This window comes from Dama dama, chromosome 22 (genome assembly GCF_033118175.1).
Source record: "Dama dama isolate Ldn47 chromosome 22, ASM3311817v1, whole genome shotgun sequence".
Lineage (NCBI taxonomy): Eukaryota > Metazoa > Chordata > Mammalia > Artiodactyla > Cervidae > Dama > Dama dama.
The window spans coordinates 59,997,058-60,012,421 of NC_083702.1; the positions used below are offsets into that span (position 1 = coordinate 59,997,058).

General features: G+C 36.6%; 1 protein-coding gene across 1 annotated transcript; it reads left to right on the forward strand.

Moving 5' to 3' along the window:
* Window positions 1-14,413: 14,413 nt before the first annotated feature.
* Window positions 14,414-15,364, forward strand: LOC133043178 (olfactory receptor 6C2-like). Its single transcript, XM_061124008.1, has one exon. It carries the CDS (start codon window positions 14,414-14,416, stop codon window positions 15,362-15,364), a length of 951 nt encoding a protein of 316 aa, XP_060979991.1.

Here is a 15,364-nt window from a genome sequence, read left to right on the forward strand (position 1 = left end):
TCTCAATTACAGGAAAAAAATTATTAAAAATTCAAACATATGGAGGCTAAATAACATGCTTCTGAATAACCAACAAATCATAGAAGAAATAAAAAAAGAAATCAAAATATGCATAGAAATGAATGAAAATGAAAACACAACAACCCAAAACCTATGGGACACTGTAAAAGCAGTGCTAAGGGGAAGGTTCATAGCATTACAGGCTTACCTCAAGAAACAAGAAAAAAGTCAAATAAATAACCTAGATCTACACCTAAAGCAACTAGAGAAGGGAGAAATGAAGAACCCTAGGGTCAGTAGAAAGAAAGAAATCTTAAAAATTAGGGCAGAAATAAATGCAAAAGAAACAAAATAGACCATAGCAAAAATCAACAAAGCTAAAAGCTGGTTTTTTGAAAAGATAAACAAAATTGACAAACGGTTAGCAAGACTCATTAAGAAACAAAGAGAGAAGAACCAAATTAACAAAATTAGAAATGAAAATGGAGCGATCACAACAGACAACACTGAAATACAAAGGATCATAAGAGACTACTACCAGCAGCTCTATGCCAATAAAATGGACAACTTGGAAGAAATGAACAAATTCCTAGAAAAGTATAACTTTCCAAAACTGAACCAGAAAGAAATAGAATATCTTATCAGATCCATCACAAGCAAGGAAATTGAAACTATAATCAGAAATCTTCCAGCAAACAAAAGCCCAGGACCAGATGGCTTCACAGCTGAATTCTACCAAAAATTTAGAGAAGAGCTAACACCTATCTTACTCAAACTCTTCCAGAAAATTGCAGAAGAAGGTAAACTTCCAAACTCATTATATGAGGCCACCATCACCCTAATACCAAAACCAGACAAAGATGACAAAAAAAAAGAAAAAAAAAAAGAAAAAAGAAAACTACAGGCCAATATCACTGATGAACACAGATGCAAAAATCCTTAACCAAAGTCTAGCAAACAGAATCCAACAACATATTAAAAAAATCATACATCATGACCAAGTGGGCTTTAACCCAGGAATGCAAGAATTCTTTAATATCCACAAATCAATCAATGTAATAAACCACATTAACAAATTGAAAGATAAAAACCATATGATTATCTCAATAGATGCAGAAAAAGCCTTTGACAAAATTCAACATCCATTTATGATTCAAACTCTCCAGAAAGCGGGAATAGAAGGAACTTACCTCAACAAAATAAAAGCTATATATGCAAACCCACAGCAAGCATTACCCTCAATGGTTAAAAATTGAAAGCATTTCCCCTGAAATCAGGAACAAGAAAAGGGTGCCCACTCTCACCATTACCATTCAACATAGTTTTGGAATTTTTGGTCACAGCAATCAGAGGAGAAAAAGAAGTTAAATGAATCCAGATAGGAAAAGAAGAAGTGAAACTCACACTGTTTGCAGAGGACATGATCCTCTATATAGAAAACCCTAAAGACTCTACCAGAAAGTTACTAGAGCTAATCAACGAATATAGTAAAGTTGCAGGATATAAAATTAACACACAGAAATCCCTTGCATTCCTATACACTAGCAATGAGAAAGCAGAAAGAGAAATTAAGGAAACAATACCATTCACCATTGCAACAAAAAGAATAAAATACTTAGGAATATATCTACCTAAAGAAACAAAAGACCCATACATAGAAAACTATAAAACACTAATGAAAAAAATCGAAGAGGACACAAACGGATGGAGAAATACCGTGTTCATGGACTGGAAGAATCAATATTGTGAAAATGACTATACTACCCAAAGCAATCTATAGATTCAATGCAATCCTTATCAAGCTACCAAAGGTATTTTTCACTGAACTAGAACAAAAAATTTCACAATTTGTATGGAAATACAAAAAACCTCGAATAGGCAAAGCAAACTTGAGAAAGAAGAATGGAACTGGAGGAATCAATCTGCCTGACTTCAGACTATACTACAAAGCCACAGTCATCAAGACAGTATGGTACTGGCACAAAGACAGAAATATAGATCAATGGAACAGAATAGAAAGCCCAGAGATAAATCCACAAACCTGTGGACACCTTATCTTCAACAAAGGAGGCAAGGATATACAATGGAAAAAAGACAACCTCTTTAACAAGTGGTGCTGGGAAAACTGGTCAACCACTTGTAAAAGAATGAAACTAGAACACTTTCTAACACCATACACAAAAATAAACTCAAAATGGATTAAAGATCTAAATGTAAGACCAGAAACTATAAAACTCCTAGAGGAGAACATAGGCAAAACACTCTCCGACATGAATCACAGCAGGATCCTCTATGACCCACCTCCCGGAATATTGGAAATAAAAGCAAAAAGAAATAAATGGGACCTAATGAAACTTAAAAGCTTTTGCACAACAAAGGAAACTATAAGCAAGGTGAAAAGACAGCCCTCAGATTGGGAGAAAATAATAGCAAATGAAGAAACAGACAAACTAAATCTCAAAAATATACAAGCAACTCCTGAAGCTCAATTCCAGAAAAATAAATGACCCAATCAAAAAATGGGCCAAAGATCTAAACAGATATTTCTGCAAAGAAGACCTATAGATGGCTAACAAACACATGAAAAGATGCTCAACATCACTCATTATCAGAGAAATACAAATCAAAACCTCAGTGAGGTACCATTACACGCCAGTCAGGATGGCTGCTATCCAAAAGTCTACAATCAATAAATGCTGGAGAGTGTGTGGCGAAAAGGGAACCCTCTTACACTGTTGATGGGAATGTAAACTAGTACAGCCGCTATGGAGAACAGTGTGGAGATTTCTTAAAAAACTGGAAATAGAACTGCCATATGACCCAGCAATCCCACTTCTGGGCATACACACTGAGGAAACCAGATCTGAAAGAGACACGTGCACCCCAATGTTCATCGCAGCACTGTTAATAATAGCCAGGACATGGAAGCAACCTAGATGCCCATCAGCAGACGAATGGATAAGGAAGCTGTGGTACATATACACAATGGAATATTACTCAGCCATTAAAAACAATTCATTTGAATCAGTTCTAATGAGATGGATGAAACTGGAGCCCATTATACAGACTGAAGTAAGCCAGAAAGATAAAGACCATTACAGTATACTAACACATATATATGGAATCTAGAAAGATGGTAACGATAACCCTATATGCAAAACAGAAAGACACAGATGTACAGAACAGACTTTGGGACTCTGTGGGAGAAGGCGAGGGTGGGATGTTTCGAGAGAACAGCATCAAAACATGTATATTATCTATAGTGAAACAGATCACCAGCCCAGGTTGGATGCATGAGACAAATGCTCGGGCCTGGTGCACTGGGAAGACCCAGAGGGATAGGGTAGAGAGGGAGATGGGAGGTGGGATTGGGATGGGAAATACATGTAAATCCATGGCTGATTCATGTCAATGTATGACAAAAACCACTACAATATTGTAAAGTAATTAGCCTCCAACTAATAAAAATTAATGAAAAAAAAAAAAAAAAAGAAGAAGCAGAGACATTAGTTTACTAATAAAGGTCCATCTAGTCAAAAAAAAAAAAAAAAGCTTTAGGAACATGCCACCTTTCATTATAGTCAACTCTATTTACATTCCACTAAAAGAAGATACACAGTATTTGTTACCAGAAGGATTATTGGCATTCATTCTGAAGTCTTGTATAGAATAATAAAATAAAAACATAATCACATATGGTGTTGATTATATTTCAGATAATTTTCTAAGTGGTTTAAACATATTGACTCATTTATTCCTTTAACAAAAGTATGCAATAAATTCAGTTATTCTCCATGGAATAATTCTTCCATATGAAGAAAATGATACACAGAAATTAATAGTTTACCTAAACTCATGTGCTAAATAATCATAATTTGAGCCCATAAAATCAAGCTCCAGAGTCCATTCCCCAAGCCAATGTGTTATGCTGCCTCTCTGGTGCCTTTATATGATTCATGATGAATAATGCTTTTGCCTTTATTTTTCCTTTTCTACATGACTGATGTCATCTGAAAGAGGTTTATTCTCTAGAGGGCTTTAATCTGGGAGTCTTGTACCACAGACTTATAAGTATAATGATAAGAATGTTTAATATCAGCTTTTGGCCACACTACTGTATGAATCTTGGAGGAGCATGAGCCACCAATGCAATCACGTTATCAAATAAAATTACATTGTCTTGCCTGGCGTTCTTGCTCTACTCTCATTTCTAAGCCATTTGAACCCAACTCATATCCAATTTCTACCTTATTTTAACCAACAGAAGGTGCAGAAGTCAGAGGTCAGTGATGAAAAATTGCACCATATTAACAGCATTCAATCCTGGTGGGACTGACAGATGACTCAAACTTACAGATTTTGCTTTTTATTTTTTTGTTCATTGCCTATCTGCTGAGTGTTATTGGGAACCTGGCAATCATCAGCCTCACTTTTGTAGATTCTCACTTTAAAAATACCTGTGTGTTTCTTTCTCTGGAATTTCTTCATTCTAGAAGTCTCTTTTACCACTCTCTGTATTCCCAGATACCTGTATATGCTTGCCTCTGGGGACAATACAGTTACTTATAATCTTTGTGCCACTCAATTATTTTTTTTCTTATTATCCTGGGTTTGACTGTTTTTCCTCCTGACGGCCATGTTCTATGACCGTTATGTGGCCATCTGCAAACCCCTGCATTACACGACCATCATGAACAACATGGTCTGCATCAAATCCCTCGTTGTCTTTTACATGATTGCTCTAATCATCACATCATCCCACCATTTGGCATGGGCTTTGAGCTTGAGTTTTGTGACTCTAATGTCACTTTGACTGTGATGCTGCTCCCATCCTGAAGATCACTTGCCCAGACACAGAGTTCCTAGAGCGATTCTTCTTGGTCCTGACTGTGTTGATGCTCCTGTTCACCTTGGTGTGTGTAGTCATGTCCTATACATACATTATCAGGCCCATTCTCAGACTCCCTTCTGCCAAGCAAAGGAAAAAAAGCTTTTTCTACATGTTCTCCCCATATAATTGTGGTTTCTACCACTTATGGAACCTGCATTTTTGTCTACATCAAATCACATGCAAAAGAAGCAGTTGCTATGAATAAAGTGGTGTCAGTGCTAAGAACTTCAGTTACCCCCATAATGAATCCTTTCATTTATACTCTGAGGAACAAGCAAGTGGTACAAGCTTTCAAAGATATGATCAAAAGGGTTGCATCTATTTCAAAGAACTAAGATTAGCGAACTTAAAAGATCAAAGTGTAAAACAACTTCCTATTATTTTAACAGTTTTATTTAGATGTAATTTAACTATTATAAAATTCACAAGCTTTAATTGTACCATTGAATACACTCAAGAAAGTTAACAGAGCTGTCCAATCACCACTATAATCCATTTTAGGACATTTCCATCACCCCTAATATTTTTCTGATGACCATCGGCAGTCAGTCACCACTTTCGTCCCCTTACCTCCAGTACAAACACTGATCTGTTTTCCTTCTCTATAAATTTGCCTTTTCTGGACATTTCATACAAATGGAAACATATATGTATCTGTGTCTAACTTTTTTAATTTGGCATAATGTTTTTGAGGTTCATTCATGTTGTAGCAGTTATTAGGAGCTTACTCCTTTTTATAGCAAATAGTATCCCATCACATGGATATATTACATTCAGTTTTTCCTTCACCAGTTGAAGAACATTTGGGCTGTTTCCGTGTCATTGTGAGACATATGTTTTCATTCTTTTGTACCTAAAGTGGAGTTGTTGAGTTGTATGGTATCTATAAAGCTGTTTTCTAAATTTGTACCTTGTTAGTCCCACCAGCAATGTGTAAAGGGTCCAGTTTCATCACATATTCACCAACACTTGAATTTTGACTCTTTTTATTATGGCCATTCTCATGAGTGTATAATGGCACCACATTATGGGTTTAATTGGCATTTTTCTAATGATGAATGATATTGAGCATCTTTTCCTGTGTTTATCATCTGTTTGTATATCTTCTTTGGTGAAATTTCTATTGAAATAATTCACCCATTTTTAATTGGGTTGCTTGCCTTTTTTTTTTTTTTTAATTTTTGATTGCACCATATGGCATGCATGGTTCTTAGTTCCCCCACCAGGTTTTGAACCCATGCCCCCTGCATGAGAAATCTGAAGTTTTAACCACTGGACTAATAAGGAAGTCCCAGGTTACTTGTCTTCTTACTGAGTTGTAAGAGCTCTGTATATTTTGATCTAAGTCCTTTATCAGATATTTGATACTTGAAAATCAAATATTTTCTCCCAATTTGTGGTATGTGAATAAATCTGTGAAGTAATATTCATTTAAGTAATTCTTTTCAGCATTGCTTGTAATAGCAAAAGGCATTAAGTGCAACGTTTTTCAATAGAAGACTGCTCTATTCAACAGAAGTTCCATTCTGCCGAATACTTTACATCTATTAAAAAAAATAAACTAAGCTCTTTGTGTATTGACATAGAATATTTTTCATTATGCTATATATTTAAGTAAGAAAGATGCAAAACAGTGCATACATCCTTTCTGTTTAGAAAAAGTTGAAAACTTATCATCTAATTATACATATGCCTAAAAATGCATTAAAACACTGGAAAAATAGTGGAAATATATGGATAGGTCACTGAGCATATAAGGATAAGGTGATGAAAATGAGCTTTCACTGAATATCTGTTTATACATTCTGCTATTACAAAGCTTCAAAAACTCATATAGTGATAGGAGTATTCATCGTGTAAATATATAAAAGTACTGCATACAAATACAACTTTTACAATATATTCCATCAAAAAATGAACTTATATATACTATACAAAATACTTTTATATTTCATTAATATTAAAATCTTATATTTGCATTTTATTTGCATCTGTATTTAATTCATATTCATCTTTCATGCAAGTTCATTCATAATTCATATAATTTAAAACATAAGTTTATACTGAATGTATCTATCATAAAACTGAATACCAATATGACACATTCAAGCATGTATCATGCACTGAAAGTGTTAATTTGAGGCATCTTTTTAAGGAAATATTTCTGTTTATTTGAAGTTTAAGTGTCACTGGTGATCCTCTATCAGCAGCCAGATGTGAGGGGTAGTTTTAGACATAAATGCACTTATTAGGAAAAGATGACCAAAGTTAAACTTTCAACTTTAATGGAATTTTTAAAACTCCAAGTAAATATATTGAAATATAGAGATAAGATATAAAGACAGGATCAGAAATTAATGAAATGAAAAACAAAGATACAGTATGAGGGAAATTAATAAACTGCTCTTCCAAAAACCAGAACTAATAAGGTTTTCATGTTCTGGTAAAATTGATAAACAAATAATAAGGAAGATATAGATAATATTAAAAATGGAGAGGCTTTGATAGATACAACTTAGATAGCAAAGATAAAAATGCCATAAAAATACTATATCAGTAAATGTAAATCTTAGTAAAATGACAACTTCTTTTTAAAATGACCTGAAAAAATAAAAAGCTTAAATGGTACTATAAAATTTAAGGAAATTGATCAGTAGTTTTGGTTTCTCCAGTTGTCATGTGTGGGTGTGAGAGTTGAACCATAAAGAAGGCGGAGCACCAAAGAATTGATGCTTTTGAGCTATGATATTGGAGAAGATTCTTGAGAGTTCCTTGGATTACAAGTAGATCCAAACAGTCAACCCTAAAGGAAATCAATCCTGAATATTCATTGGAAGGACTGAGGCTGAAGCTGAAGCCCCAATACTTTGGCCACCTGATGCAAAGAACTAACTCACTGGAAAAGACCCTGATGCTGCAGAGATTGAAGGCAGGAGGAGAAGGGGACGACAGAGGATGAGATGGTTGGATGGCATCACTGACTCAATGGACATGGGTTTGAGCAGGCTCTGGGGGTTGGTGATAGATAGGGAAGCCTGGCGTGCTGCAGTCCATGGGGTTGCAAAGAGTTGGACACAAGTGAGTGACTGAACTGACTGAATTTTGTTGTTCAGTTGCTAAGTCGTGTCCAACTCGTTTTGACCCCATGGACTGCAGGATGACAGGCTCCCCTGTCCTTCACCATCTCCCAGAATTTGTTCAAATTCATGTCCATTGAGTCTAATTTACTAGATATTTTTAAAATTGATAAAATTCAAAATTCATTATTGATAACTCTTAGTGAGTTATAAACGGAAGTGAATTGTGGAGTGTCCAAGTGGACTTGAAATAGTTTTGCTCTTTCCTACCCATGTTACTTACAAAAAAATAAAACCATCTGATAGTGAGGTATATTGCTTTACTTTAGAATCATGAGTGTGCAATCTTCTAAGTACTTATAATAATGAGTCATGAGATGAATGGGTGCCCAAAATCAAGGGAAGACTAATTCTCCTACAATAGAAGACGGTGTGCTTTCACCAAAAGCAGCAACTCTGCATTCCTGAGAGCTTCTTCCCTGAACTCAGCGGAATGCCTTAAACAATGAAAAAAATGGTGAAAAGAAACGACACTTCAGATTCATCAACAACAAACACTTACTGTTTTGCACCTGACCTATTTCTGATTCTATTGTTGCCTCTTTCTTTCTCCAAGGACACAGTACCAATTGAGAACAGTACTTTTTCCACTCAAAGTTAATTACACTATAGGTTAATTAGTGACTTTTGAACCTATGATCCCAAGGTGTTGTATTATTTGTTTAATCAGATGATCCCTGCTAACCTGTTGAGGACCAGATATAACTTATGCCATCCTTTTTAATATGTAATTTGCAGGGAATGCTCTCTTTCTGTACAGAGGTCAAGATATCAGTTTGCCCAAACCAAAAAGAGTTTCTCACCAACAACTAGAGTCTTTAATTCTTTTAACTATACAGAACATATGAGCATTTTTCCTAGAATTAAGTCAGAAAATATCTTTCATTTGGTATCCTTATAAGACTATAGAAAGTAAAAGGACATCTGAGAAAAAAAAAAAAAAGAAAACCTGGGAAATTGTGGGCAATGGGACCCTAGGAAATCTCTGCTCACTCACACACTTGCAAGTGAGTGTAAGTGTGTGAGTGCATGAAAAATATTGTAGGACACACCATCAGCTAACAAAGTCTTCTCGGCTCTGAGTCACCCTAAGGATCTTTGTGGTTAAACTGCACAGAAGCCATGAGCAGCTATCTGAAAGGTGAGTATGATTTACTTGGTTCAAAGTTACAAGTCAGAAAGCTTTGACCTAGGTGTTTCAAAACCCAGGTCCAGGAGAGTTAAGAACAGTGTTTCACAATAGAAATCAATAGTTATATCCAATGTTATTCTACTCTCTGACAAGTGATGTTTGAATTCTAATAAGACTTCAGAAAGGTGTCCTCTGGAAAAAATTGAAGGCTAGGACAGTAAATTTTTAGGGGAGGAATATAGTCCCCCATGTGTGAGGCCCTAAGACTTCCTTTTCTCTTAATCCAGCAAAAATGTCTCCCTAATGTTTCTATTTTGCTCAAAAGCTTGAATATCTACCATTAGAGATAATTCCCTGTATTTAATGAGCAGTACCACAAAGTATACTTGAGAGGCGAAAACATTGTGCTATTAATAAGTGTGTTAGTCACTCAGTCGTGTCTGATTCTTTGTGACCCCATGGACTGTAGCCGTCCAAGCTTCTCTGTTTATGGAATTCTCCAGTCAAGAATTCTGGAGTAGGTTGCAATTTTCTCCCCCAGGGGCTATTAATAAGATGCCACATCGATGAAATTTCACATGTTATTCTGCATGAGGTTACCCAATATATTTCAGGTGAGACTAAGATAATAACAGATATTTTCAAGGAGAGAAGGGAGAATATTGTGGGTTCACAGGGCTTATCCAAGGTTGAAGAGAGCTTGGTGGACCCCATATGTGGGCACTGGGAATCTAGATCAGAAGACAAGGAAGGATAATAGGAATGCTACTCAACTTTAACATCTGGCTGAGCGTGGTCACTCTCTGAGTGGTTCCACAGTACCTGAGAAAGAAGCAGTTAACTGACCAACCATTTATTACACACCCAAGTCAGACCCCTGTCCATCAATGCAAGACAGTGGACTCTGACGTGAGATCTAGCACATATTGGAAATGGACGCTGCACCCCCAGTGGGAAGGGAAAAGCCATATTTCCCTAGTCTCATGGGAAACTCACCTGAAGATCATTATGGGAAATAGGTGGAAACATCCAAGAGAAAACATTCATGTTCCAAAATAATTGAGATTTCCTGGGAAGATCTTGTTCCATCCCAGTGATGAGAGAAACCAGAGTCCCTAGAGACAGTGACTGCAAATGGAAAACTTTCCATTTGCTACAAATGGGTGCATTAGTTGCTCACTCTGTCTGATTCTTTGTGACCCCATGAACTGTGTAGCCTGCCAGGTTCCTCTGTCCATGGGATTTCCAAGGCAAGAATATTGGAGTGGGTTACCATTTCCTTCTCCAGGGTATCTTCTTGACCCAGGGATCTTCCTGACCCAGGAATTGAACCAGCATCTCCTGCATGGAAAACAGATTGTTTTACTGTCCAAGCCACCAGGGAAACCCTACAAATGTAATGAATTATTACTGTTGAAGACCAACTATCATTCTACTATAACCCTCAGAAATAAATACACCCTGGGCATTGATTTATTTCATTCCCTGAAAGTTACTTGACAGCATCACAGAGAAGATGTTGGTCATTTTTTGTTTCTCAAAAGATAAAGAGGAAAAATAAATCAGTCAAATAAAGAGCTGAGAAGGCAGTGTTTAATAGTGGTTATGAGCTGGGTCATATAGACAAATGGTTAATATTCCTGCTTTACCGCATCCTAAGTCACTGACCTTGCACACAATTCTAAATATTTCTGGACCATGATTTCCTCAATTGTAAAATGAGGATTAAATTACAACCAGCCTCAGAGAGCTGCTTTGAAAATTAAATGATATAATCTAAATGTTTAACACAATTATTAACATTTAGTACCTGCCTATAAATATTACCTTCCTTGAAGAAGTCTGTGAATTAAATTGAATAAAATGAAAAGGGAATTCTCTGTGCTGCCATCTCCATTAAAAGCCTATTCTCATCCCAGGAATTTCCTCATGAGAAGTTTATTCTTCAATTAAAAACATAAATATGCCTGGAGTGAGTAACATAAATATGGTTATCAGCTTCTAAAGCCCTAGGTGAATTTATTTCCTCCTACAACATTGATGATAAATGTTCCCTGAAGTAATACAGAGACTGAGGAATCAGCTAGAATAGACTGAGCACCCTTGAAAGATTAAAACACACACACACACACACACATTAGAAGTGGCAAACTTCCTAAGGTGTGAGTGGAAATCAGGGAAACCAAAAAACAAAAACAAAAACAAAAAAACAAAACCCTGAAACTCTCTCCTAATTTTGGCACAGTGCAAAAAAATCATAGAAATCAGATTTAGAAATCTTAGATTCTTCTTTAGACTTTGCTTCTAGTGAGCCTGGTGACTGCTGACCCTCTGATTTCTATCTTTAAATTTAGAGGATTGGCTAAAGTAATTATTAAGGTGATTTGTATCTCAATTTATGTAGCTCTCTTAAGTCCTTGACCATTTCATTTATAGTAACCTGGCATCCATTTGACTAAGGTTTTTTTTTTTTTTTTTTCTTCTTCTTCCTCTCTTATTCCTTTTCAATAGTTCAAAGAGAAAGAGATAAGGCAACATGTAGAGGTCATAAAAGAAATTTCTTATAAATTAGTGGGGGGAATTTTTGGGGAGTTCTCAAGTACAATGAGATGAAACAAGTGGACCCTAGGACAAGGAGAGAATATGAAATTTGCAGTTACTGAAAGGAAGTGAATATCCTAAGGAACAATGCTTGAATTAAGAGACTTGGGCAAGAAATCACATTAGAAAATATAACTAATGTAGAGCATGAATGTACGAGACTCAGAGAAAATAAGTCACATGTTACATTGTATATAGTTGAATTACTTCCACATAAACAGACTTATCAATGAATATTACATTTGTGGAATTTAAGAGGAGCTTATAATTTTGTATTTAATCTCAAAAATAGCAGCAAACTTAAAATATGTATACAGAATATAGTAAGAGGTGAGAGGTAAATCTAGGGATAAGGTGGGGAAAAGTATGAGACAGTATGTGAACACAGGGAGAGGCGGTAGGTCCTGAAAGAAGAAATAGAGTGAATAGAATGTATTTGATATCTGTTCTATGCCAGGCAGGATGCTAAGAGCCTAGAAGAATTACTGTCTTTAATCTTTATACTAACCATGAAAAACATACAATTATTATTTGTATGTCACAGACCAGGAAACAGCCCAATACTGACCTTTCCAAAGTTTCATGACCATGTGTGAACCCAAGTATCAAGCCCTGGTAGCTATTTTATTCCAGAACTTCCACTCTTAAACCCCATCTCTTTTTTTTTTTTTTTTTTAAGTTTCTCCGGGTCTTCATTGCTGTGGGTGGGCTTTCTCTGGTTGCACTGAGCAGAGGCCATTCTCTAGTTGTGGTGTGAGTGTTTCTCGTGGTGGCGGCTTCTCTTGGTTGTGGAGCACGGGCTGGACAGCCTGTGGGCTTCAGCAGCTGTGGCTTGCGGGCTCTAGAGGGCAGGATCAGTAGTTGTGGTACATGGGCTTAGATGCCCTGCAGCATGTGGGATCTTAGTTCCTGAACGAGGGTTTGAATCCATATCCCCTATCTTGGCCACCAGGGAAGTCCCATGTCCTCCTCCTGGATCGCCAGGGAAGTCCCATCCCTATGTCTTATAATTAACCCAGATGGGCTCTCTCAGAGGAGACCTAGGACTGGGTGACAATTCTCCTCAGCCAAGTTCCTTCTGAGAAAATGAGGCAAAGAGATGAACAAAGGGAAAACCTTACCACCAGGCCACCTCCTTTCCTCTGCAATCCTTCCTTCAAGACACCACTCTTAATCCCAATAAAATATTAATTCTTATTCAATCTTAGGTACAGATGATGTAGTTTAGTGTAATTATGGGAGATGATGACTAAAATTGATCATGTATCTTTCTGATTTCTAGAATTGCCTCAATACACTGAGATCCTTAGGTGAAGATTTAAACCTAAAATATAAATGAATGATGTAACTTTTCAGTTACACTTTAAATGAAACTAGTTTATCAATTATTGAGGACAAAATGCCTGGCCTCATTCACTCAGTAGACTTGTATTGCATATCTACTACATGCCAGGAAAAAATCTAGCCCTGGGTTTACAGTGGTTTACAAAATAAATCCATCTATGTTCTCATGGAACTTGCTATCAAGTAGAGGATGAAAGTAAAAAGTAAGTGGATAATAAAAGAAAGAAACAGAGAGCGTGCTCACAACATTGGAGGTAGAAACAATACAGATAGAATCCTCAGAGATGCATCTTTGAGTGGATTATGTTTAAGTTAGCACCTGAAAAATAAGATCCAGTCACATGAGAATGCAAACAGATCATTTCTAGAAGAGAGAAAACTGCAGAAGGTCCAGGATAGAAAATCTGGCATCTTCAAGGAACAGAAGACCCAAACAGCTAAGCTAGAGACAAATTAGGAACATTTCACAGCAATGAGATCATGAAATATCTTATAAGCCAGAGTAAGGAGTTCGACTTTTATTCTAAGGGTTATGGAACTCCAGTGAGTGATTGTAAACAGAGAAATGGATCTTATGTAAGGTTTTGAAAATTACTCTGATCCTATCTTTTGAATAGACTTATGAGCATACTTCTGTGTGGTTTAAAAGGGAAGAGAGCAGAGAGATGTGAGGCACCTTAGAGGAGAATGTGGATTATCATCACAAGCAAGGAAGCAGAAGTGGAGAGGAGAAAAAATTTAACTTCACAACCTTAACTGTAGTCATCGCTGTAGCCTGCACAGAACCAAGATGACAGCACAGCTTGAGGTTTGATTGTCAGGAAATTACAAACCATGCATATTTTTATGACAGTGTTTATCTGTTCATTAAGACTGAAAATAAAGCCTAGCTTCTTTTCCATTAGGTCATTGACCAAATAATTCCTTTACTATTGAATTAATACTAAATTGATATAGTAATAAGAATCTTTAAATAGAGCCTTCTGACTAGTATCCAGTATAATGCTCAGCAGTGGGAATCCAGTAGCAATAATGATTAATTAACTGCTGCTCCAGTAGCATTCTTCATTAACAGGTAAATAAAATAGTGTTCTTGATTCACAGGTAAATAAAATAAAACCCTGACTTATGTATCTAAGTTAACATTAGCTAGGAATTTCATGTCATCCCTCTGCTAATTCATGTAACAGTCTAGTTCTCTGATCTAATTTCTCTCCCTCTCTCTCTCTCTCTCTCTCTCTCTCTCTCTCTCTCTCTCTCTCTCTCTCTCTTTTAACACATAGACACAACCACAGTCAGGAATCAGAGATGAAAAATTATTCAGCAATAACAACATTCATCCTTGTGGGACTAACCGATGACCCAAATCTACAGATTCTGCTGTTCATCTTTTTGTTTCTAACTTACCTTTTGAGTATTGTTGGGAACCTGATCATCATCACTCTCACTCTGGTAGATCCTCACCTCAAAACACCCATGTATTTTTTCCTCCGGAATTTCTCCATCTTGGAAGTGTCACTCACAACCGTCTGCATTCCCAGATTCCTCTACATAATGGCATCTGGGGACAATACTGTTACATACAATGCATGTGCCACTCAATTATTTTTTGTTGTTATCCTGGGTGTAACTGAGTTTTTTCTCCTGACGGCCATGTCTTATGACCGCTATGTGGCCATCTGCAAACCCCTGCATTACGCAACCATCATGAACAACACTGTCTGCATCAAGTTCCTCATTGGCTGTTACATGATTGCTCTAATCATCGTCATCCCACCATTTGGCATGAGCTTTGAGCTTGAGTTTTGTGACTCTAATGTCATAGATCACTTTGGCTGTGATGTTGCTCCCATCCTGAAGATTACTTGCTCAAACACAGAGTTCCTAGAGCTATTCATCTTGGTCCTGGCCGTGTTCACGCTCCTGTTCACTTTGCTGTGTGTAATCATGTCCTATACATACATCATCAGGACCATTCTCAGATTCCCTTCTGCCCAGCAAAGGAAAAAGGCTTTTTCTATATGTTCTTCCCATATAATTGTGGTTTCTATCACTTATGGAACCTGCATCTTCATCTATATTAAACCACATGCAAAAGAAGGGGTAGCTATGAATAAGGTGGTGTCAGTGCTAACAACTTCAGTTGCCCCCGTAATGAATCCTTTCATTTATACTCTGAGGAACAAGCAAGTGGTACAAGCTTTAAAAGACATGATCAAAAGGGTTGCATTCAATCTCAAAGAACTAAATGATTACTGA

Bases quoted from the DNA above. Each gene is read 5' to 3' on its own strand.
- LOC133043178 (XM_061124008.1), top strand. From the start codon at position 14,414: ATGAAAAATTATTCAGCAATAACAACATTCATCCTTGTGGGACTAACC.